The 22,875-nt window shown below is 36.3% G+C and overlaps 1 protein-coding gene and 3 non-coding genes across 4 annotated transcripts; 3 read left to right on the top strand and 1 right to left on the bottom strand.

Annotated features, from left to right (window-relative positions):
* Positions 1-1,317: 1,317 nt before the first annotated feature.
* On the bottom strand, positions 1,318-1,514 carry LOC131994511 (U2 spliceosomal RNA). Its single transcript, XR_009396801.1, has one exon. It is a non-coding gene; the product is annotated as a U2 spliceosomal RNA (small nuclear RNA).
* A 4,427-nt stretch (positions 1,515-5,941) lies between these two features.
* On the top strand, positions 5,942-6,137 carry LOC131994509 (U2 spliceosomal RNA). The gene has a single exon (XR_009396799.1). It is a non-coding gene; the product is annotated as a U2 spliceosomal RNA (small nuclear RNA).
* A 3,933-nt stretch (positions 6,138-10,070) lies between these two features.
* Positions 10,071-10,267, top strand: LOC131994512 (U2 spliceosomal RNA). The gene has a single exon (XR_009396802.1). It is a non-coding gene; the product is annotated as a U2 spliceosomal RNA (small nuclear RNA).
* Positions 10,268-15,370: 5,103 nt separating this feature from the next.
* Positions 15,371-21,027, top strand: LOC106094287 (adult-specific cuticular protein ACP-22). The gene is made up of 4 exons (XM_013261490.2): positions 15,371-15,447; positions 15,809-16,012; positions 16,105-16,201; positions 20,888-21,027. Exons 1-4 carry the CDS (start codon positions 15,436-15,438, stop codon positions 21,025-21,027), a joined length of 453 nt encoding a protein of 150 aa, XP_013116944.1. The 5' UTR covers positions 15,371-15,435.
* Positions 21,028-22,875: the final 1,848 nt, after the last annotated feature.

Here is a 22,875-nt window from a genome sequence, read left to right as displayed (position 1 = left end):
TTACAAAAATATGCAGAGAATTGCAAAAAATCAAATGAAAACAGAAAAACGAATATTGTCGCTGTTTTCTTAGCTGTGAAGATACGGCTACATTATTAATACACCTTGCATTTACAGTCGAATGCGCCTAATTGAACGCCTTTTAATTGAAAAAATCGGTTAATTGAAAACATCACTTAACTTACTTTAAGAACTCCGTTTAGTTGAAAACATCAATTATACAATTTTTGAATTTGATCAGTGCTACGATTTCATTAGTTTCTATTCTAAATAGCTTTACAGCATCTATTTTTCAAAATTTTTATAATTCCAGATCTTCTAATTACAAAACGCTAACTGAATTTCTGCAAGTAAAGGGTGATTTTTTTGAGGTTAGGATTTTCATGCATTAGTATTTGACAGATCACGTGGGATTTCAGACATGGTGTCAAAGAAAAAGATGCTCAGTATGCTTTGACATTTCATCATGAATAGACTTACTAACGAGCAACGCTTGCAAATCATTGAATTTTATTACCAAAATCAGTGTTCGGTTCGAAATGTGTTCATTCACCGTAACGTTGCGTCCAACAGCATCTTTGAAAAAATACGGTCCAATGATTCCACCAGCGTACAAACCACACCAAACAGTGCATTTTTCGGGATGCATGGGCAGTTCTTGAACGGCTTCTGGTTGCTCTTCACTCCAAATGCGGCAATTTTGCTTATTTACGTAGCCATTCAACCAGAAATGAGCCTCATCGCTGAACAAAATTTGAACACATTTCGGACCGAACACTGATTTTGGTAATAAAATTCAATGATTTGCAAGCGTTGCTCGTTAGTAAGTCTATTCATGATGAAATGTCAAAGCATACTGAGCATCTTTCTCTTTGACACCATGTCTGAAATCCCACGTGATCTGTCAAATACTAATGCATGAAAATCCTAACCTCAAAAAAATCACCCTTTAGGAAACATTCTTCTGCAAACTTCGGTTAAATGAAACGAATTTCAATTATCCGAACTTCACATAATGGAAAACATCAGATAAACGAAATAATGTTCTTGTATTTTGCTGTTTTCAATCAAGCGGATTAGACTACATCCTTATCTCATTGCAAATTCAAACAGACAATGAATGAACAATCCTTATCGCAATGAACTTAACTTTCAATTACATTTCAAGAGCCCACAAAAAATAGCGTTGTATTCGTTTCGACAAAATACTTCCCCAAATTAGTTTTTCTCGGGCAGGTGGTTCCTCGATTGGCCCCTGCAACTAATATTTACTAAGAAATAACCAAAACTCTTCTACATATTTATGATATTGATTAAAACATTTGGGCCGATATCCCGGCGGTACTGCAATACCGGGCCAACCCGCGACAGAAGTGGAGCAAGCCCCTAAACATTCCGTCTATTTCCAAAAATCAGTTTAACATTTGTTGTCCTCCGATGGAGGATCTATCAGATGTTAAGCTGATAAGAACAGATACTACACTTTGATCTTAGCCATAAGGCCGAGAAGCGATAACGGTGACACATCATTCCTAACCATTTGTATTGAATTATAAGTAAACTCAATGAGATTTGCAAGAAAACAAAATAGAACTATACGCAATGAAAGGCTGAAATAGGGTGCTAACATTGAAAATTCCTTAGCTGAATAGCCTCATTGAAGATTTCTTGGCAATATGTTTACATGCCATACGTACTTGTACCTTGGGTACAAGGGATGGAAACAAGTATAGGCATTTCTACAAATAGAAAAGAGTATGCACAAATACATTGGAGTGAAGCCACATTTGGTAGAATTATGTGTTATATGTTAACTGTAAAAAAAAAAATTGCCTCATATTTCGGCATACTTTCCCCTTACCATCTTCTCCTACCAAGAGAGCGATTACGCAGGTAAAATTGCCTCGTATGGATTGGGATAATAAAAACCAAGAGATGCAACTAGCAACTCAATAGTCAATTATTTTTAGCAATATTGAAGTCTTGTTTTGCAAACTATACGGAACATACATAGGTCGTCTCACTTCATGTCCTATTGAAAACATAATTAATAACGTGTGTATATTTTAAGCTACGTTCAGATTAGTCATATATTTTCAACAACTTGATTTATCATTTTTGCCCAATATATGTCAAATTTGTACATTCATGATTTTTTAAAATTAGATTCATTTTATTTGTTCAAAAACAAATCCAATAGCGATAACCATTAGATCAAAAAGGTTGTTTAGTTCCCCAACATTCGATTGCATGTAAAATTTGTGTTGTCTTGTTTGATTGTAGAATTTTTTTGTAAGATCAAACAAGGTAACATAAATTTTGCAATCGAATGTAAGACAATAAATATTGGGTTGCCCAAAAAGTAATTGCGGATTTTTCATATAGTCGGCATTGACAAATTTTTTCACAGCTTGTGACTCTGTAATTGCATTCTTTCTACTGTCAGTTATCAGCTGTTACTTTTTGCTTGCTTTAGAAAAAAAGTGTAAAAAAGGTATATTTGATTAAAGTTCATTCTAAGTTTTATTAAAAATGCTTTTACTTTCTTTTAAAAAATCCGCAATTACATTTTGGGCAACCCAATAGCTTTTTGATCGAACAGTTACCGCTATCGGATTTGATTTGGATAAACAAAATGTGTCAAATAAATGTGTGTAGGTTAGGTTAGAGAGGTAGTCCTTCACAGAAACACTTAGACAATTTTAAGTCCATTTTGATACCATATTAGCGACAGACCAAGGTCTTTGGTGGGAATCAAACCCACGACCCCCGCACGGGCACTCCGAGCACGCTACTAACTCGGCCACCGGAGCCCCCTTAAATGTGTCTTATGTGAATACAAAATCAAGAACTCTACGAATTTTAGATATTTTGGGCAAAAATGATAAAACAAGTTGGGTCAAATATTTGACTAATCTGAACGTAGCTTTACTCTTTAAAATAACATTGAAAACAAGTATTTTAAAATGATATTAGTGATAAAACAAATGTAGTTTTTGAAAAAGTAGTAAACGAAAAACGGTATTCGCCAACAATGTCACTAGTTTTTTTAGCCCCAAATTGTTTTGACTATCATCTTTCATCAAAGAGAAAACAGGTCATGAAATTGTGAATACCTTTAATAATGAACTAATGAAATATAGAACAAGTAAAAAGGCCGAACTTTGGATACCCACCATCTCGGGTATATATGAAAACCACCTTTCGTCAAAATCCGCTGAAAAATGCATACCTTATGCCCCATAGCAGCTAAATCGAAAAATGATCTGATTTGCACCAAATACTAATAAGTATGTATAAGCCATTTTTCAATTATGTATAACAAAATATTGGTCTCTTTAGTAGCTACATCTAAAAATAAACCGATCTGAACAATATACAACATGGATATCGAAAAGCCTAGCATAGGTCACTGTGTCAAATTTCAATGAAATCGGATTATAAATGCGCCTTTTTTGGTGCCAAGACTTCAAGCTATCGATCTATATGGCAGCTATTGGTTGCCCAAAAAGTAATTGCAGATTTTTCATATAGTCGGCGTTGACAAATTTTTTCACAGCTTGTGACTCTGTAATTGCATTCTTTCTTCTGTCAGTTATCAGCTGTTACTTTGACTTTGCTTTAGAAAAAAAGTGTAAAAAAAGTATATTTGATTAAAGTTCATTCTAAGTTTTATTAAAAATGCATTTACTTTCTTTTAAAAAATCCGCAATTACTTTTCGGGCAACCCAATTATGCAAATCTTGATCGATCTAGACCAAATTGCAGAAATATATGGAGGGGCTTAACTTAACTCTCTGTCCCAAATTGCGGCGACATCGGGCAATAAATGCGCCTTTTATGGGCCCAAGACCTTAAATCGAGAGATCGGTCTATATGGCAGCTATATCCAAATCTGGAACGATCTGAGCCAAATTGAAGAGTGATGTCGAAGGATCTCACACAACTAACTGTCCCAAATTTTGGCAAAATCGGGCAATAAATGCGCCTTTTCTGGGCCTAAAACCTTAAATCGGAGGATCGGTCTATATGGCAGCTATATTCAAATCTGCAACGATCTGGGTCAAACTAAAGTAGGATATTGACTGGCCTTACACAACTCAATGTCTGAATTTTCAGCAAAATCGGATAATAAATGTGGCTTTAATGGGTCTAAGACCCTAAATCGGCGGATCGGTCTATATGGGGGCTATATCAAGATATAGTCCGATATAGCCCATCTTCGAACTTAACCTGCTTATAGACAAAAAAAGAATATGTGCAAAATTTCAGCTCAATTTCTGTATTTTTAAAGACTGTAGCGTGATTTCAACAGACAGACGGACGGACATGGCTAAATCGTCTTAGATTTTTACGTTGATCAAGAATATATATATTTTATAGGGTCGGAAATGGATATTTCCATGTGTTGCCGAATGACAAAATGAATATACCCCCATACTTCGGTGGTGGGTATAGAAAGGGTTACTTGATAGATTTCCTTTATATTGGGTTGCCCAAAAAGTAATTGCGGATTTTTTAAAAGAAAGTAAATGCATTTTTAATAAAACTTAGAATGAACTTTAATCAAATATACTTTTTTTACACATTTTTTCTAAAGCAAGCTAAAAGTAACAGCTAATAACTGACAGAAGAAAGAATGCAATTACAGAGTCACAAGCTGTGAAAAAATTTGTCAACGCCGGCTAAATAAAAAATCCGCAATTACTTTTTGGGCAACCATAGAACTGTCAAAAAAACCTATTTTAAGGCTTCATTAAGTTAGTGTGTAAAAGCATTTGGTGTCGATTAATTGTTGCCACCTTAACTTCATAAAGTTATACATATGTGACTGAATACTCCATATTGTCGAATATATCGTATGTTCATGCTACTGGTGGGGCGAAAAGAGCTTCTTAAATAGGAATGTTTTGCATGACTGTTGTATCGTTATGTTTGAAAGAATCATAGCTCCATAACTAGAAAAAAGTACATCTTAAATTCATAGTAACTAAAATAAGTTATCGCTAGAAAAATTTTTTCGCTTTCACTTTAAAAGTTATTTAGTTTAGTTGCAAAATTGAAAAATATTCCTTCCAAAGCCTTCACAACTGACTGACACAACTAGGAAAATTGATTTATTAAAACATATCTCAATGTTTCGGAACTATTTTCATAATGGTTTTAATGAACAATGACCAGTTGCTATTGCTCCTAGTCCTCTGTTATTCTGAACGACACAAATATCATGAGTAGTATGATAACGCATGCCAGGTACTGCGCATGAACCAGACTAATGAGGGTTGTTGACGGAGATGGAAACTGACAGCAGTTTGTACATAATTTAGTACCTAGAATCACTATTAAGTGAAAAATTTTTTAAACTCTACACTACATCTTTGTAAAAACAAAAATAGTAACAGAATATTCGGAGTCTATGAAGACACATACTATATATGTATAATGACTTATTTTGAAACAGCATATTCATGTAAAAGTGGCTACAGCATTTCTTTTCACGGTTTGTAAGCCTTTGTACCCCAATGGAAAAATTGATATTAAGGCTGTTTTTACAATCGATATATACAATCATTTACAAAAAATATATATAATTAACTATAGATTTGATGTTAAATAATACAAATCATTTCACATTATAATGTCTCTTTTCATGTAAAAATGTACCCAAAAGTACATTTTTTTGTACTGCCAATTCTAACGAAACATTTTTCCATTCCTAATTGTGGTGGGAAAACCAGCCACAAATACCCTAAAAAATCTACCTACTACCAAAGAAGAAAGTTTTCTAAGTTAAAGAAACAATGAATGGTTATTTTCCATAAAGCAAAAATGTTTTTCATTGCAATGTTACCTCGTTATACTGTTTACTTTTTTCCATTTAAATTCTCAATTACTTTAGACAAAGGTCTACATAAATCGTTTAGTTTGGTGGTGTACAGTTATCGCTTCTCGGCCTTATGGCTAAGATCAAAGTGTAGTATCTGTTCTTATCAGCTTAACATCTGATAGATCCTCCATCGGAGGACAACAAATGTTAAACTGATTTTTGGAAATAGACGGAATGTTTAGGGCTTGCTCCACTTCTGTCGCGGGTTGGCCCGGTATTGCAGTACCGCCGGGATTTCGGCCCAAATTTTTTCAATCAATTTCAAATAAACTAATTTCAGATAAACCAGGTGCCCCGAGGTATACGCGCTCTTGTAGCAGAGGTATATATGATAGACGTCGTTTCATCGATCTGTTGTTTGGGTTGTTGCAACCATAGGCAACAATCACTGTTATGGTTCGAAATGAGTGGAAACGGACTTTCACTTAGAGCTGGCAAACTATCGATAGTTTACATCTATACCCGAGGTGGTGGGTATCCATAGTTCTGCCTGGCCGAACTTAACGCCTTTTTACTTGTTTATATTTTATTTGTTCATCATTGAAAGTATTCAAATTAATTCATACACAGTCTTTTTGATGAAAGATGATAATCATCTAGAATCTAGTGACATTGTTGGTGAATGACTTTTTTTTTTAGCACTTTTCCAAAAACAATATTTGTTATACCATTGATATCATTTTAAAATTTAATAAGTAAAAGCGTGGTAAGTTCGACCGGGCCGAATCTTATATACCCTCCACCATGGATCGCATTTGTCGAGTTTTTTCCCGCCATCTCTTCTTAGGCAAAACAGGATATAAGAAAAGATTTGCCCTGCTACTAGAGCGATATCAGGATATGGCCCGGTTTTGACCACAATTAAATTATATGTTGGAGACCTGTGTAAAATGTCAGCCAATTCGAATAAGAATTGCGCCCTTTGGGGGCTGAAGAAGTAAACTAGAGAGATCGATTTATGTGCGAGCTGTATCAGGCTATAGACCGATTCAGACCATAATAAACACGTATGTTGATGGGCATGAGCGAATCCGTCGCACAAATTTTCAGGCAGATCGGATAATAATTGCGACCTCTAGAGGCTCAAGAAGTCAAGACCCTAGATCGGTTTATATGGCACCTATATCAGGTTATGAACCGATTTGAACCATACTTGGCACAGTTGTTGGATATCATAACAAAACACGTAGTGCCAAAATTCATTCAAATCGGATAAGAATTGCGCCCTTTAGAGGCTCAAGAAGTCAAGACCCAAGATCGGTTTATATGGCAGCTATATCAGGTTATAGACCGATTTGAACCATACTTGGCACAGTTGTTGGATATCATAACAAAATACTTCGTGCAAAAATTCATTCAAATCGGATAAGAATTGCATCCTCTACAGGCTCAAGAAGTCAAGACCCAAGATCGGTTTATATGGCAGCTATATCAGGTTATAGACCGATTTGAACCATACTTGGCACAGTTGTTGGATATCATAACAAAACACATCGTGCGAAAATTTATTCAAATCGAATAAGAATTGCGCCCTCTATAGGCTCAAGAAGTCAAGACCCAAGATCGGTTTATATGGCAGCTATGTCAGGTTTTAGACCTATTTAAACCAAACTTTGCACAGTTGTTGGATATCATGACAAAAGACGTCGTGCGAAATTTCATTCCAATTGGATAAGAATTGCGACCTCTAGAGGCTCAAGAAGTCAAGACCCAAGATCGGTTTATATGGCAGCTATATCAGGTTATAGACCGATTTGAACCATACTTGGTACAGTTGTTAGATATCATAACAAAACATGTCGTTCCAAAATTCATTCAAATCGGATAAGAATTGCGCCCTTTAAAGGCTCAAGTCGTCGTGAAATTTCATGTCGATCTAGCCATGTCCGTCCGTCCGTCTGTCTGTCGAAAGCACGGTAACTTTTGAAGGAGTAGATCTACCCGCTTAAAATTTTGCACAAATACTTCTTATTAGTATAAGTCGGTTGGGGTTGTAAATGGGCCAAATCGGTCCATGTTTTGATATAGCTGCCATGCAAACCGATCATGGGTCTTGAATTCTTGGGCCTCTAGAGGACGCAATTCTCGTCCGATTTGCCTGAAATTTCGCACATATTATTTTTAATATCACTTCCAACAACTGTGCTAAGTATGGTTCACATCGGTCTATAACCTGATATAACTGCCATATAAACCGATCTTGGGTCTTGAATTCTTGGGGCCCTAGAGGGCGCAATTTTCGTCCGATTTGTCGTCCGATAGTGTTTTGATATCACTTTCAACAACTGTGCTAAGTATGGTCATAATCGTCCATAACTTGATATAGCTGCCATATAAACCGATCTGGGGTCTTGACTTCTTGAGCCTCTAGAGAGCGCAATTCTCATTTGATTTGGCACAAATTTTGTACAACGGCTCCTCCCATGGACTTCAACATACATACGTGTGCAATAGGGTCAGAATCGATCTATAGCTTGATGCAGCTATGACTTGATATATGTAGCTGCTCCTCCGTCCTTATTCATTATACTTTGTTTGCCTAAAAACAGATACTGCGCAAAGAACTCGACAGATGCGACCATGGTGGAGGCTATATAAGAATCGGCCCGGCCGAAATTAGCACGCTCTTATTTGTTTGATCTTACAATAAAATTTTAGAATCAAAGAAGGAAATACAAATTTTACATGCAATCGAATGTTGGTGAACTAAACAACCTTTTTGATCTAATGGTTATCGCTATTGGATTTGTTTTTGAACAAATAAAATGAATCTAAATTAAAAAGTTAAGAATGTACGAATTTGACATATGTATATTGGGGAAAAATGATAAAACAAGTTGTTTGAAATATGGGTTGCCCAAAAAGTAATTGCGGATTTTTCATATAGTCGGCGTTGACAAATTTTTTCACAGCTTGTGACTCTGTAATTGCATTCTTTCTTCTGTCAGTTATCAGCTGTTACTTTTAGCTTGCTTTAGAAAAAAAGTGTAAAAAAAGTATATTTGATTAAAGTTCATTCTAAGTTTTATTAAAAATGCATTTACTTTCTTTTAAAAAATCCGCAATTACTTTTTGGGCAACCTATGACTAATCTGAACCTAGCTTAAAACATAAACATGTTATTAATAATGTTTTCAATATGACAAGAAGTGAGACGACCTATGTTCTGTTTAGTTTACAAAACAAGACTTAAACATTGCTAAAACTAATTGGCTATGGAATTGCTAGTTGCATCTCTTGATTTTTATTATCCCAATTCATACGAGGCAATTTTACCTGCGGAATTCTTCTGTAGATAGTAGAGAATGGTAAAGGGAAAGTATGCCGAAATATGAGGCAAATTTTTTTTTTACAGTTAACATATAACACACCTAATTTGGCTTCCCTCCAATGTATTTATCCATACTCCTTTCTATTTGTAAAGGGTGATTTTTTTGAGGTTAGGATTTTCATGCATTAGTATTTGACAGATCACGTGGGATTTCAGACATGGTGTCAAAGAGAAAGATGCTCAGTATGCTTTGACATTTCATCATGTTCGGTTCGAAATGTGTTCAAAATTTGACAAATTTTGTTCAGCGATGAGGCTCATTTCTGGTTGAATGGCTACGTAAATAAGCAAAATTGCCGCATTTGGAGTGAAGAGCAACCAGAAGCCGTTCAAGAACTGCCCATGCATCCCGAAAAATGCACTGTTTGGTGTGGTTTGTACGCTGGTGGAATCATTGGACCGTATTTTTTCAAAGATGCTGTTGGACGCAACGTTACGGTGAATGAACACATTTCGAACCGAACACTGATTTTGGTAATAAAATTCAGTGATTTGCTCGTTAGTAAGTCTATTCATGATGAAATGTCAAAGCATACTGAGCATCTTTCTCTTTGACACCATGTCTGAAATCCCACGTGATCTGTCAAATACTAATGCATGAAAATCCTAACCTCAAAAAAATCATCATTAGAAATGCCTATACTTGTTTCCATCCCTTGTACCCAAGGTACAAGTCCGTATGGCATGTAAACATATTGCCAAGAAATCTTCAATTTCAGCTAAGGAATTTTCAATGTTTAACACGCTATTTGAGCCTTTCAGTGCATACAGTTCTATTTTGTTTTTTTTTGCAATTCTCATTGAGTTTACTTATAATTCAATACAAATGGTTAGGAATGATGTGTCACAGTTATCGCTTCTCGGCCTTATGGCTAAGATCAAAGTGTAGTATCTGTTCTTATCAGCTTAACATCTGATAGATCCTCCATCGGAGGACAACAAATGTTAAACTGATTTTTGGAAATAGGCGGAATGTTTAGGGGCTTGCTCCACTTCTGTCGCGGGTTGGCCCGGTATTGCAGTACCGCCGGGATTTCGGCCCAAATATTCTAATCAATTTCAAATAATGGTGAAGATTAAAGATGATATCTTTGCCCAAAATGTTTTGTTGGTGGCCCTAGAGCAGATCTAATGGCGTGCTAGTTTAATCATCAATGCAGCCGTCGTTTCATGGATTCACGCCAGTGTTTGGTTTGGTTTGTTCCAAATATGGCAGCAACAACAACTATTCACTAATAATGTGGTGTTAATGAGTGAAACCAACTTTCACTATTAAACAAATTTTAGGAGGGAAAATAAGAACACATTCGAAATGTTTAAACCAGCGCGTGTATATACCATTTTGGCCTTTTGTGTTGCAACCGCTTTGAATCTTAAAACGTTTCTTGGGGGTTACCAGATAAATAAACCTAAACCCATGAACCTAAAGTCCCCTATGCAATACAGATCCCAATTTATGGGATCTAGAAATTCAGTAAGTTGTCTATAAGTTTAACGCGATATTAAATATAAATTTTATACACTCATAGAAAAAAGTTTTGCTGAAAATAGCAAACATAGTCAGCTGAATATTAGTATGTAGTTAATTTTGCTGCTATTATAGCAGTAGTTCTGCAATTTCAGAGCAGCAGGCTGACTGCTGAAGAGTTTGTTGTTTGCTGAAAATTACTGCTGCTTGATTATGAAAGGAATGTTAAAAGAAAAATTAAAATACAAATGTGCCTGTGTGTGTCTCAGTGAATGTTTATAATCACCACTGAATGCTACATTCCATAATCTTTTTCCTTTAAATTTAGAAACAAAAGGCCATGCCAGTCATGTAGACATTAGAAGAGCAAAAAAAAAATTCGAGCGGGCTCAGCCACATTTTGAAATATATACCAATGGATGGATCAGGCAGTAAGTAATATTCCGCGAATTAAAATCATAACAAAGAAAAAAAAAATTTCTTAACATTTTATGAGCATTTAGCGAAGAAAAGTGGGTTTTAATGACAATGACTTAAAGCCGAACCTGCATTCATGAGTAGTAGGTTATCGCCATTAATTCGTTATACCCACCACCGAAGGATGGGGGTATATTCATTTGTCATTCCGTTTGAAACACTTCGAAATATCTTTTTCCGACCCTATAAAGTATACATATTCTTGATCAGCGTGAAAATGTAAGACAATCTAGCCATGTCCGTCCGTTGAAATCACGTTACAGTCTTCAAAAATAGAGATATTAAGCTGAAACTTTGCACAGATTCCTTTTTTTTGTCCATAAGCTGGTTAAGTTCGAAGATGGGCTATATCTGACTATATCTTGATATAGCCCCCATGTAGATCGATCCGCCGATTTTGGGTCTTAGACACATAAAAGCCACATTTACTATGGGATTTTGTTGAAATTTGGGACAGTGAGTTGTGTTAGGCCCTTCGACATATTTCTTCAATTTGGCCCAGATGGGTCCAGATTTGGATTTAGCTGCCATATAGAACGATCTCTCGATTTAAGGTCTTGGGCTCATAAAAGGCGCATTTATTATACGATGTCGCCAAAATTTGGAATAGTGAGTTAGGTTAAGCTCCTTGACATAATTCTGTTATATGGCCCAGATCGGTCCAGATGTGGATATGGCTGCCATATAGACCGATCTCCCGATTCAAGGTCATGCGCCAATAAAAGGCGCATTTATTGGCCGATGTTGCCGAAATTTGGAACAGTGAGTAGTGTTAGGCTCTTCGACATCTTTCTTCACTTTGTTCTAGATCGGTTCAGATTTAAATATAGCTGGCATGCAGACCGATCTCTCGATTTAAGGTCGAATTTATTATACGATGTCGCCAAAATTTTAGACAGTGAGTTAAGTTAAGCTCCTCGACATAATTCTGTTTTATGGAACAAATCGGTTCAGATTTGGACATATTTGCCATATAGACCGATCTCTCGATTCGATTTAAGGGTTTGGGCCCATAAAAGGCGCATTTGTTGTCTGATGTCGCCGAAATTTGGGACAGTGAGTAGTGTTACGCCCATCGACATCTTTCTTCAATTTAGCCTAGATCGGTTCAGATTTAAATATAGCTGCCATACACCGATCTCTTGATTCAAGGTTTTTGGCTCATAGAAGGCGCATTTATATACCGATGTCGCCAAAATTTGGGACAGTGAGCTGTGTTAGGCCCTTCGACATCCTTCGTCAATTTGGCACAGATCAGTCCAAATTGAATATAGCTGCCATATAGACCGATTTCTCGATTTGAGGTTTTGTCTCATAAAAGCCACATATATTATCCGATTTTAATGAAATTTGGGACAGTGAGCTGCGTTGGGCCCTTCGACATCGTTCTTCAATTTGGTTCAGGTTTGGATATAGCTGCCATATAGACCGATCCTCCGACTTAGGGTCTTAGGCCCATAAAATCCACTTTCATTATTCCATTTTGCTGAAATTTGGGACAGTGAGTTGTCTTAGGCCCTTCGACAACTTTCTTTAATTTTGCCTTGATCGGTTCAGATTTGAATACAGCTGCCATATAGATCGATTTCTCGATTTAAGTTTTATTTATTATCCGATTTTGCTGAAATTTGGGACAGTGAGTTGTGTTAAGCCCTTCGACATCCTTCGTCAATTTGGCACAGATCGGTCCAGATTTGGATATAGCTGCCATATAGACCGATTTCTCGATTTAAGGTTTTATCCCCTAAAAGCCACGTTTATTATCCGATTTTGATGAAATTTGACACAGTGACTTATGTTAGGGTTTTCGACATCCGTGTCGTATATGTTTCAGATCGGTTTATTTTTAGATAAGGACCAAAAAGACTAAAATTTTGTTATACATAATTGAACAATGACTTGTACTTATTAGTATTTGGTCCAAATCGGAACATATTTCGATTTAACTGTTATGGGACATAAGGTATGAAATTTTCCCTGAATTTTGATGAAAGGTGGTATATACCCGAGGTGGTGGGTATCCAAAGTTCGGCCGGCCGAACTTAATGCCTTTTTACTTGTTGTACAAATTTTTAACAGACATTTTTTGCCCTAGAGAAGAAGCCTATTGAAATTAGAAGAAATTGAATATTGCTCGCATATCAATGTTCGTCTGGTTTGGAGTTATACTGCAATAATATCGTCATTTGTCAACCGATCCTCGCGGAATTGGACACGTAGGTTTCTCTTATGACTCTTGTGGTCACCAGAGAATTTCATAGAAATCGATTCAGAATTAGATGTAACTCCCATGTCGCCCGATTTTCATTCCTAGAGCCTTGGCATGCGCATGTTAAATTAAATTTTCCCAAAATTTTTTATAAGTATTTCCTCTATGACTCAAAATTCTACAATAGATACAAGATGTGAATAAAATTTTTCCAAACACAAAAAAACCTCTTCTAAAACTTCTAAAACTTAACATTTTAATGAAATTTTTTCTAAAGCTTAACATTTTAATGAAATTTTTTCCAAACAGAATTTAAATGCAATTTTTTTTAAACACAAATTTGCAATGAATTTTTTTTAAAGAAAATTTCTTTGAATTTTTTGAATTAAATGAAATTTTTTCTAAAGAGTTTTTCAATGAAATCGTTTTTGAAGACAAATAAAAAAAAAATTCAATACATAAAATTTGAAAGACAATTTTTTAGAAAAAATTTTTAGGGACAAAATTTTTTTGTTATTTTTCTAAAGACAAAATTTCAATTAGATTTTTTTCTAAAGACAAAATTTTAATGACATGTGTTAAAGACAAAATTTTAAATGATTTTTTTTTTCGACGACTTTGTATACAAATTAGCATGGACAGACAGATATAGCTAAATCGAATCCGAAAATAATTCTGGGACGACCTGTATATACTTATCAGTGGATCTATCTCTCTTCCCTTTCCGCGTTTTCCGAGTGTGTTATAATACTTTAAAAATATTTATATGTAATAAAATCTGTTAGCAAAATGAGATAAAACGCTTATGATAAATTATCGTCTTGTCATATTAAATTAGCCCACTTATGTCTTTCCTTTGGCTTAAAAAACGATTTATCTAATTAATGATTAAATTTGCAGTCATATAGACTTAAGGCATACTAGACAACGTCTTAAATTACTTGCGATGTAAATATTTTCATTCTTGCATAAAAATAGGCCAATCACTGGAAAATATTTTAATTACACCACCAACACCAACACCACCACCGCCAACAATGGGGCTGCCAACGCCAGATCAAATCAGACCGACATCAGCTGATTGCACACCTTTTTTGCTTTCGAATTGCCACAGAGCAATACCATCGCAGTGAGAGGTGGAAAGAAAAACTCCCTAAATATGAATATTGTGCACATATTTAACAGCAGCGAGCACCAAGCAGCATTCATGTGCATAGTGTTATTGTGTTTTTTTTTCTGTTTCGGTTGCGCTTAATATGTGAATTGTTATAGACACTGCCATGAAATATGGTCAATATGCAATAATAGTAAAAAAAAATGTTTTTCCTACCCATGCAATGGAGGTTACATTTTCTTGATTGTGGAGTGGAATCGAATGGGGAGACATTTCTTTTGGAAGCTTTTGGATATTGAGATTTGCAGGGGCAGCTGCAACCCCCTTTGCATTTGGTTTAACCTGAAAATGCTGCCTGGCAAACAAAGAAGTGTGAATGGGGCGCTTTTGTTTGTTTTTTCTTGTCCAAACAAAAGTTTATTTATTTTCGAATGCACACAACATGTGCTGCTTGGTGTGCGCTTCATTTGTGATTGTTTTATGTGTGTGTGTGTGTGTGTGAGTGAGTGTCAGGCTGTTGCAGTTTTTGTTGGCGCTACTGCTGCTCCATGTACCCTCGCTGGCATACACACGCCACACACACACACGCACACACACACACTTACAAATTCATTATCCAGGCATTAGCTGTTCGCTGTCGTCTGTATTGTTGTTATCTGCTTTAGCCATTTGGCTGATGTTTGTCAGTTGGCTTTATGGATAAAGCCAACATTTTCTTCCTAAATATATAAAAGCAACAAATTTTCATTTCAACCACATTATTCCGTGCTGGAAATTCATTTAGTGAACAACGCTTCTTGTTTGCAAGCAAACCAAATCAAAAAATAAATAATAAAAACACAAACAGATCAGCTTTGAAACAGTGATCTCTTTTCCCCCTGCAAAAAACTAGAGCATAATTTGCCTAAACTTTTAAATACCAAACCAAATAAATTACAAAATAAAGAAAATGGCCCTAAAGGTGAGCCTTTATAGCGAAGCAAAAGGATTATAATAACAGAAAAGGACAGTGAATAGAACAACATTGAATACAAAAAGTGGATAAAGTGATAAAAACTAAGAAATATTTAAAGAACAAGAAATGGTCAAGAAAACGAAAGACTTAAGACACAAACCTGCAAGTGTTGATTATGGAATAAAAAAAAAAAAATAAAAAAAATAACAAAAATAAAAGTTTTTGTGCTTAAAAGACAACATTTCAAACAAAACGCTTTATAAAGAATTTTCCCTAGAAAAAATTATAACTATACATTAAACAGTCAAAAAAATTCTTATACATGCATTTCAACTATCAAAAATTTGTTTTATCACCCCCCCCACAGTTTGTTATCTTCGCCTCTGCGCTATGCTTATCGTTGGCATATCCTTTGGATCATCAATACTACGAGGGAGGCCATGAGCCTTCCTACGAACATGAAATTTCCCATGATTATGGACATGGCCATCAACTTGCCCGCGTCTCACTTGGTGAGGAACACGGTTATGGCCATGAGGAACATCATGAAGACGAACATGTCGATTATTATGTAAGTGTGGAAGGATTTTTTGGGGATTACTCCTCTTCTTCCAAAGGACACATTTAAGGTGCAGAGATTAATTTGCTGTGAATTTATTTTAGGCTCCCCCTAAATATGCTTTCAAATATGGAGTAAATGATTATCACACCGGTGATGTCAAGTCGCAGCATGAAACTCGTGAAGGCGATTCAGTAAAGGGTAAGTGTGAAGGAAACAGTGAGCCATATTTAAAATGGAATATCCTAAGAAAAGATCCTTTGGGCATAAATAAACTGTATTTTAAAAGATTTGATTATAGCCTCCACCACAGCAGGGGAGTTTACTTTTTTCGTTATTCGCTTTGCAATATGAAGAATTATTGTGCTTAGTATTTACGAATATGGGCCACCGTAGCGCAGGCATGTCCGCCTATGACGCTGAGCGCCAGGGTTCGAACCCTGACGAGACCATCAGAAAAATTTTCAGCGGTGGTTTTCCCCCTCTTAATGCTGCCAACATTTGTGGGCCATGTAAAACTTCTCTCCAAAGAGGTGTCGCACTGCGGCGGCACGCTGTTCGGATTCGGCTATAAAAAGGAGGCCCCTTATCATTGAGATTAAAAGACGACTTAAAGTGGTTCAGAATCGAAATTCATCGACCAAAAGTCCATAAATGCAGTTTAAGAAGGATTTTTTTAGGTTCTGCTCAATCATTTTTTGAACGATGTAATTTGAGAAATTTCTTTCAATTAATTCTGTCATATATATTCCTGGAACTGGATTTGTTTATACTTACCACCATAAAATGGACAGTATACTAGTGAAGTTATTCCGTTTGTAACACCTCGAAATATGCAATGCTAATTAAACCCCAATGAAAGTACTCCCAAAGAAAAAGCTTTATCCAAATCTGGACCGATCTGAGTGAAATTGAAGAAGGATGTCGGAGAGCCCTATTCAACTCACTGTCCCAAGTTGCGGCGACATCGGACAATAAATGCGCTTTTTATGGTCCCAAAACCTAAAACCGAGAGATCGCTCTATATGGCAGCTATATCCAAATCTGGACCGATCTGTGCCATAATGCAGAAGTATGTCAAGGGGTTTAACTTAACTCACTGTCCCAAATTTTGGCGACATCGGACAATAAATGCGTCTTTTATGGGCCTAAGATCCTAATTCGGAGGATCGGTCGATATGGCAGCTATATCCAAATCTGAAGCGATCAGGGCCAAATTGACGAAGGATTTCGAAGGGCCTAACACAACTCACTTTCCCAAATTTCAGCAAAGTCGGATAATAAATTTGGCTTTTATGGGCCTAAGACCCTAAATCGGAGGATCGGCTATATCCAAACCTAGACCGATCTGGGCCAAATTGACGAAGAATGACGAAGGGCCTAACACAACTCACTTTCGCAAATTTCAGCAAAGTCGGATTATAAATGTGAATTGACGAAGAATGTCGAAATAAACAACCCACTGTCCCAAATTTCAGCATTTATGGGCCTTAAACCCTTAATCGGAGGATCGGTCTATATGCCAGCTATATCCAAATCTGGACCCATCTGGGCCAAACTGAACAACAACATTGAAAGGACTAACCCAACTCACTGTCAGGAAAATCGGATGGCTGTTATGGATCGAAGTCCCTTAATCGGCGGATCGGTCTACATGGGGGCTATATAAAGATATGGTCCGATATAGCCCATCTTCGCACTTGACCTGCTTATGGGCAAAAAAAGAATCTGTGCAAAGTTTCAGCCTAATATCTCTTGAAGACTCTAGAGTGATTTCAGCAGACAGACTGACAGACGGACGGACATGTGTAGATCGTCTTAGATTTTTACGCTGATCAAGAATATATATATTTTATAGGGTCGGAAATGGATATTTCTATGTGTTGCAAATGGAATGACAAAATGAATATACCCCCAACCTTCGGTGGTGGGTATAATAAGCCCCAAATATTGGGCTCGGGTCTGACTTTCAAAGTCCGTGCGGAGTCAGTCTTTAAATTAATGTAGCCCCCATATAAATCAATTCCCAGATTTGTCTTTTTAAACCGATAGTCAGGTTTGGCTTCTTCAAGTCCCAATTTTCATCCGATTTGGCAAACATTCCGCACAAATACTTTTGTTGTGACGTACAACATCCGGGCCAAGTATTAATCCAACCGGTCTAAAAACTGCTATAGCCTCCATATAAACCGATTCCCGGATTTGACTTCTAGAGCTCCTAGAGGCCTCAATTTGCATCTGATTTAGCTGAAATTTGCCTCAAGGACTTCTGTTCTGACTTTCAACATCCATACCGACTATGATCTGAATCGGTGTATATGCTGATGTAGTCTTCTTGACTTCTTCAGGTCCAAGAAACCTCAACTTTCATCTGATTTGGCTCAAATATGGTACAAAGGCTTCTGTTATAACTTCCAACATCTGTGCCAAGTATGATCCGAAGTGGTTTATATGCTGATATATGCCCCCTCAAAATACCGATAACCATTAAAGCCGCAATCAATTCCGTATTTGATGGTTATAAAAAAAATACAAATACAATTTGAGTTAAAGTTAATAAATTTTTAGCGGAATCCTAGGTTGTTGGTACCTAAGATTCGACCCGGCCGAATTGTTGAAACAAACATTTTCCAAATCGGTCCATGTTTTGATATAGCTGCCATATAAACCGATTTTGGGTCTTGACTTCTTGAGCCAATAGAAGGCGCAATTCTGGTCCGATTTGACCGAAATTTTGCACGTGGTGTTTTGATATCACTTCCAACAACTGTGTTAGGTATGATTCAAATCGGTTTATAATCTGGTATAACTGGCATATTAACCGATCTTGGATCTTGACTTCTTGAGCCAATAGAGCGTGATGTTCTCATCCGATTTGGCTGAAATTTTGCATGAGGCGCTTTATAATGACTTCCAATAACTGTGCTTAGTATGACGCAAATCGGCACATAACCTAATATAGCTGCCATATAAACCGATCTGGGATCTTGACTTCTTGAGCCTATAGAGGGCGCAATTCTCATCCGATTTGGCAGAAATTTTGTACTTCTCTCATGACCTCCATAAAAGTCTCATTAATTATCCGATTTTGCTGAAATTTGGGACAGTGAGTTAGGTAAAGCCCTTCAACGTACTTGTGCAATATGGCCCAGATGGGTCCAGACTTGGATATAGCTGTCATATAGACCGATCCGCCGATTTAGGGTCTTAGGTCCATAAAAGCCACATTTAGTATCCGATTTTGCTGAAATTTGGGATAGTAAGTTGTCCTAGGCCCTTCAACATCATTGTTCAATTTGGCTCAGGTCGGTTCAGATTTGGATATATCTGTCATATAGACCGATCCCTCGATTTGAGGCTTTGGGCCCATAAAAGGCGCATTTATTATCCGAAGTCGAAGAAATTTGGAACAGTGAGTATTTTAGGCGCCCCAACAATTGACCCAAATATGGTTCAGATCGGACTATATTCAGATATAGCTGCCATATAGACCGATCTCTCGATTTAAAGTTTTGGGCCCATAAAAGCCACATTTCTCATCCGATTTTGCTGACATTTGGGACAGTGAGTTATGTTAGGCCCTTCGACATCCTTCGTCAAGTTGACCCAGATCGTTCCAGATTTGGATATAGCTGTCATATAGACCGATCTGCCGATTGAGGGTCTTAGGCCCATAAAAGCCACATTTATTTACCGATTTTGCCGAAATTTGGAGCAATGAACCGTTTTAAGCATTCCGACATCTGACCTAAATATGGATTAGATCGGTTCACATGTAGATATATCTGCCATATAGACCGATTTCCAGATAGAGGGTCTGAAGGCCATAAAAGCTCTATTTATTACCCGATTGCGCTAAAACTTGAAGCAGTAGGTTATTGTAAGCCTTCCGACATCTGACCCAAATATGGTTCGGATCGGACTATATTTAGATATAGCTGCCATATAGACCGATCTGTCGATAAGGGGGTCTGAAGGCCATAAAAGCTTTATTTTTTATCCGATTTCGCTGAAATTTGGAATTGTGCGCAGCGTTAAGCCTCTTAATATCCGACTTAAATATGGTACAGTTCGAACTATATTCAGATATAGCTGTCATATAGACCGATCTCCCGATAAAGGGTCTGAAGACCATAAAAGCTTTATTTATTACCCGATTTCGCTGAAATTTGAAACAGTGGGTTATTTTAAGCCTCTCAACATCTGACCTGAATATGGATTAGATCGGTTCATATTTAGATATAGCTGCCATATAGACCGATCTGTCGATAAAGGGTCTGAAGACCATAAATATGGTTCAGATCGGACTATATTTAGATATAGCTGCCATATAGAGCGATCTGTCGATAAAGGGTCTGAAGACCATAAAAACAGTGGGTAGTTTTACGCTTCCCAACATAGGAGTCAAATATAGTTCATATCCATGCAGAATTTGGGTGCATAATTTATCCAATTTTCACCAGATTGTGGCGAAAGGAGGTTTACATATACACCCGAGGTGGAGGGTATCCAAAGTTTGGCCCGGCCGAACTTAATGCCTTTTTTACTTTTTTCCTATTTCCCAAGTATTTGGTCAAAATTATATATTTGATTACATTATCAACACTTAAGTAAAAGTTTAGTTTGGTTAATAACATATTTTGTAATTGTTGCAAAGTCTTCAGTTATGCCATTAGAGCATTAATGACTTTGTAACTCCGACAACAATGTTTGAGTCTCTGCAATTACTGGCGATTGCAGATATGTTGCTGCTATATTTGCTGCAATTACATTTAACAATCTGCTCTGCACTCGTTCATATAAATGTGTGTGTGTGTGTGTGTGTGTGTTTGTTTTTGGCAAATTTAACTCATGCCTTTAATATTTTGCTTTTTGTATATTTTTTAGGCCAATACTCTTTGGTTGAACCTGATGGCTCCATTCGTACCGTAGACTATACCGCCGACAAACACAATGGCTTCAATGCTGTCGTCCACAAGACAGCTCCCGTCCATCATCACGAAGAGGCACATGAACATCACTATTAGAGAAACAAAAGAAAATAAAACACACCCTCTAACAATAAAATTAACTCTTAAGTTAAACCAAATGTATGAAACATGATGAAAATCTTAAAATTAAACAACATCGATTACCTAGAAGCCTTTTTGTAAGAGAAAAAGAAAACACAAAAAGGCCATAAGAAAAAAAAAAATAGACAGATTGTCATCGGTTGCATACAACAATTGCCAATGCTAATTTTTCAAAATTATTTTTTTACCTCTTTTGATTTTAGTTGAAATTATTTTTTGAAACTCTAAGGCCAAAAAACGATACTGAAAACTACTCTTCATAAGCGATGCTTCCCTAAGCCATCCTTGAACAGCTCCCTTTTGAAATATCATTGACTTCTATATTTATCTTGTCTTATTTAATTTATAGAATTTTTTTTTATTGTTTATTAATTTATAGTGTTTTGTACTTTTTTTTGTTTTGTGTTTTTACATTCTCCATTTAATGCCTCTGTGATAGCCAAATAGCTAAACCAACTCTATTCATTATGGTCAAACTGAACTCAGCTCTGAATCTTTTCTAATCTCATAAGACTTTTTTTACTAATACAATCATAATGGCAGTGTTTGTTTGTGTGATTAATTTAATTTAATTTTTTTTATTTTTCAACTAACCAAAAAGTAAACCATAAACTTTTTACCTCTACCACATTTATAGACTGTGTAGCTAATGTAAATATTTGCTTCCTCCTTCGTGGAATAACACTTCACTACTTACTAACCAATTCTATATCTTTTTTGTATCTTTTCCGATTATTTTGTTTTTTTTTTTAAGGAGTACCTTTACTTTTAAAGCATTGCATTCAATTTGATAATTTCCTATTATAATAAAATGTGAAAATAAAAAAATAAACCTTGAACATTATTTTCTTTGTCAGGTGACAAACGAGGCATTGGAGAGGGAACACCTAGAAGACAAGGTGTCGAGGTTGGTTAGTGTCGAATTTATACCACAAAGGCGTTTTCGCAATGAATTCGATATTATGGTTGCCAAAAAAGTAATTGCGGATTTTTCATATAGTCGGCGTTGACAAATTTTTTCACAGCTTGTGACTCTGTAATTGCATTCTTTCTTCTGTCAGTTATCATCTGCCACTTTTAGCTTGCTTTAGAAAAAAAGTGTAAAAAAAGTATATTTGATTAAAGTTCATTCTAAGTTTTATTAAAAATGCATTTACTTTCTTTTAAAAAATCCGCAATTACTTTTTGGGCAACCCAACAGTACAACCTACCAAGGTACGATTTACACCTAAAAGTATGCAATAAGATTTCCTTAATCGAGAACTGAAACGTTATGCGTGGTATTGTGGTATCTGTGGAAGTAAAATAGAGAGATCGATTAATATGGCCGTATCAGGCTATAGACCGATTCAGACCATATTAAACACGTATGTTGATGGTCATGAGAGGATCCGTTGTACAAAAATTTTAGTCAAATCGGACAATAATTGCAACATCTCAAGGCTCAAGAAGTCAAGATCCCCGTTCGGTTTATATGACAGCTATATCAGGTTATTAACCGATTTGAACCATACTTGGCCATACTTGTTGGACATTATAACAAAATGCTTCGTGCAAAATTTTATTCCAATCGGATAAGAATTGCGCCCTCTAGAGGCTCAAGAAGTCAAGACCCAAGATCGGTTTATATGACAGGTATATCAGGTTATGGACCGATTTGAACCTAATTTAGCACAGTTGTTGGAAGTCATAACAAAATACTTCGTGCAAAATGTCATTCAAATCGGACAATAATTGCAACCTCTCGAGGCTCAAGAAGTCAAGATCCCCGATCGGTTTATATGACAGCTATATCAGGTTATG

Source organism: Stomoxys calcitrans, chromosome 1 (assembly GCF_963082655.1).
Source record: "Stomoxys calcitrans chromosome 1, idStoCalc2.1, whole genome shotgun sequence".
Taxonomy (NCBI): Eukaryota; Metazoa; Arthropoda; class Insecta; order Diptera; family Muscidae; genus Stomoxys; species Stomoxys calcitrans.
Note: the sequence above shows the minus strand (reverse complement) of the source record. Positions and strands in the feature narration are given on the sequence as shown.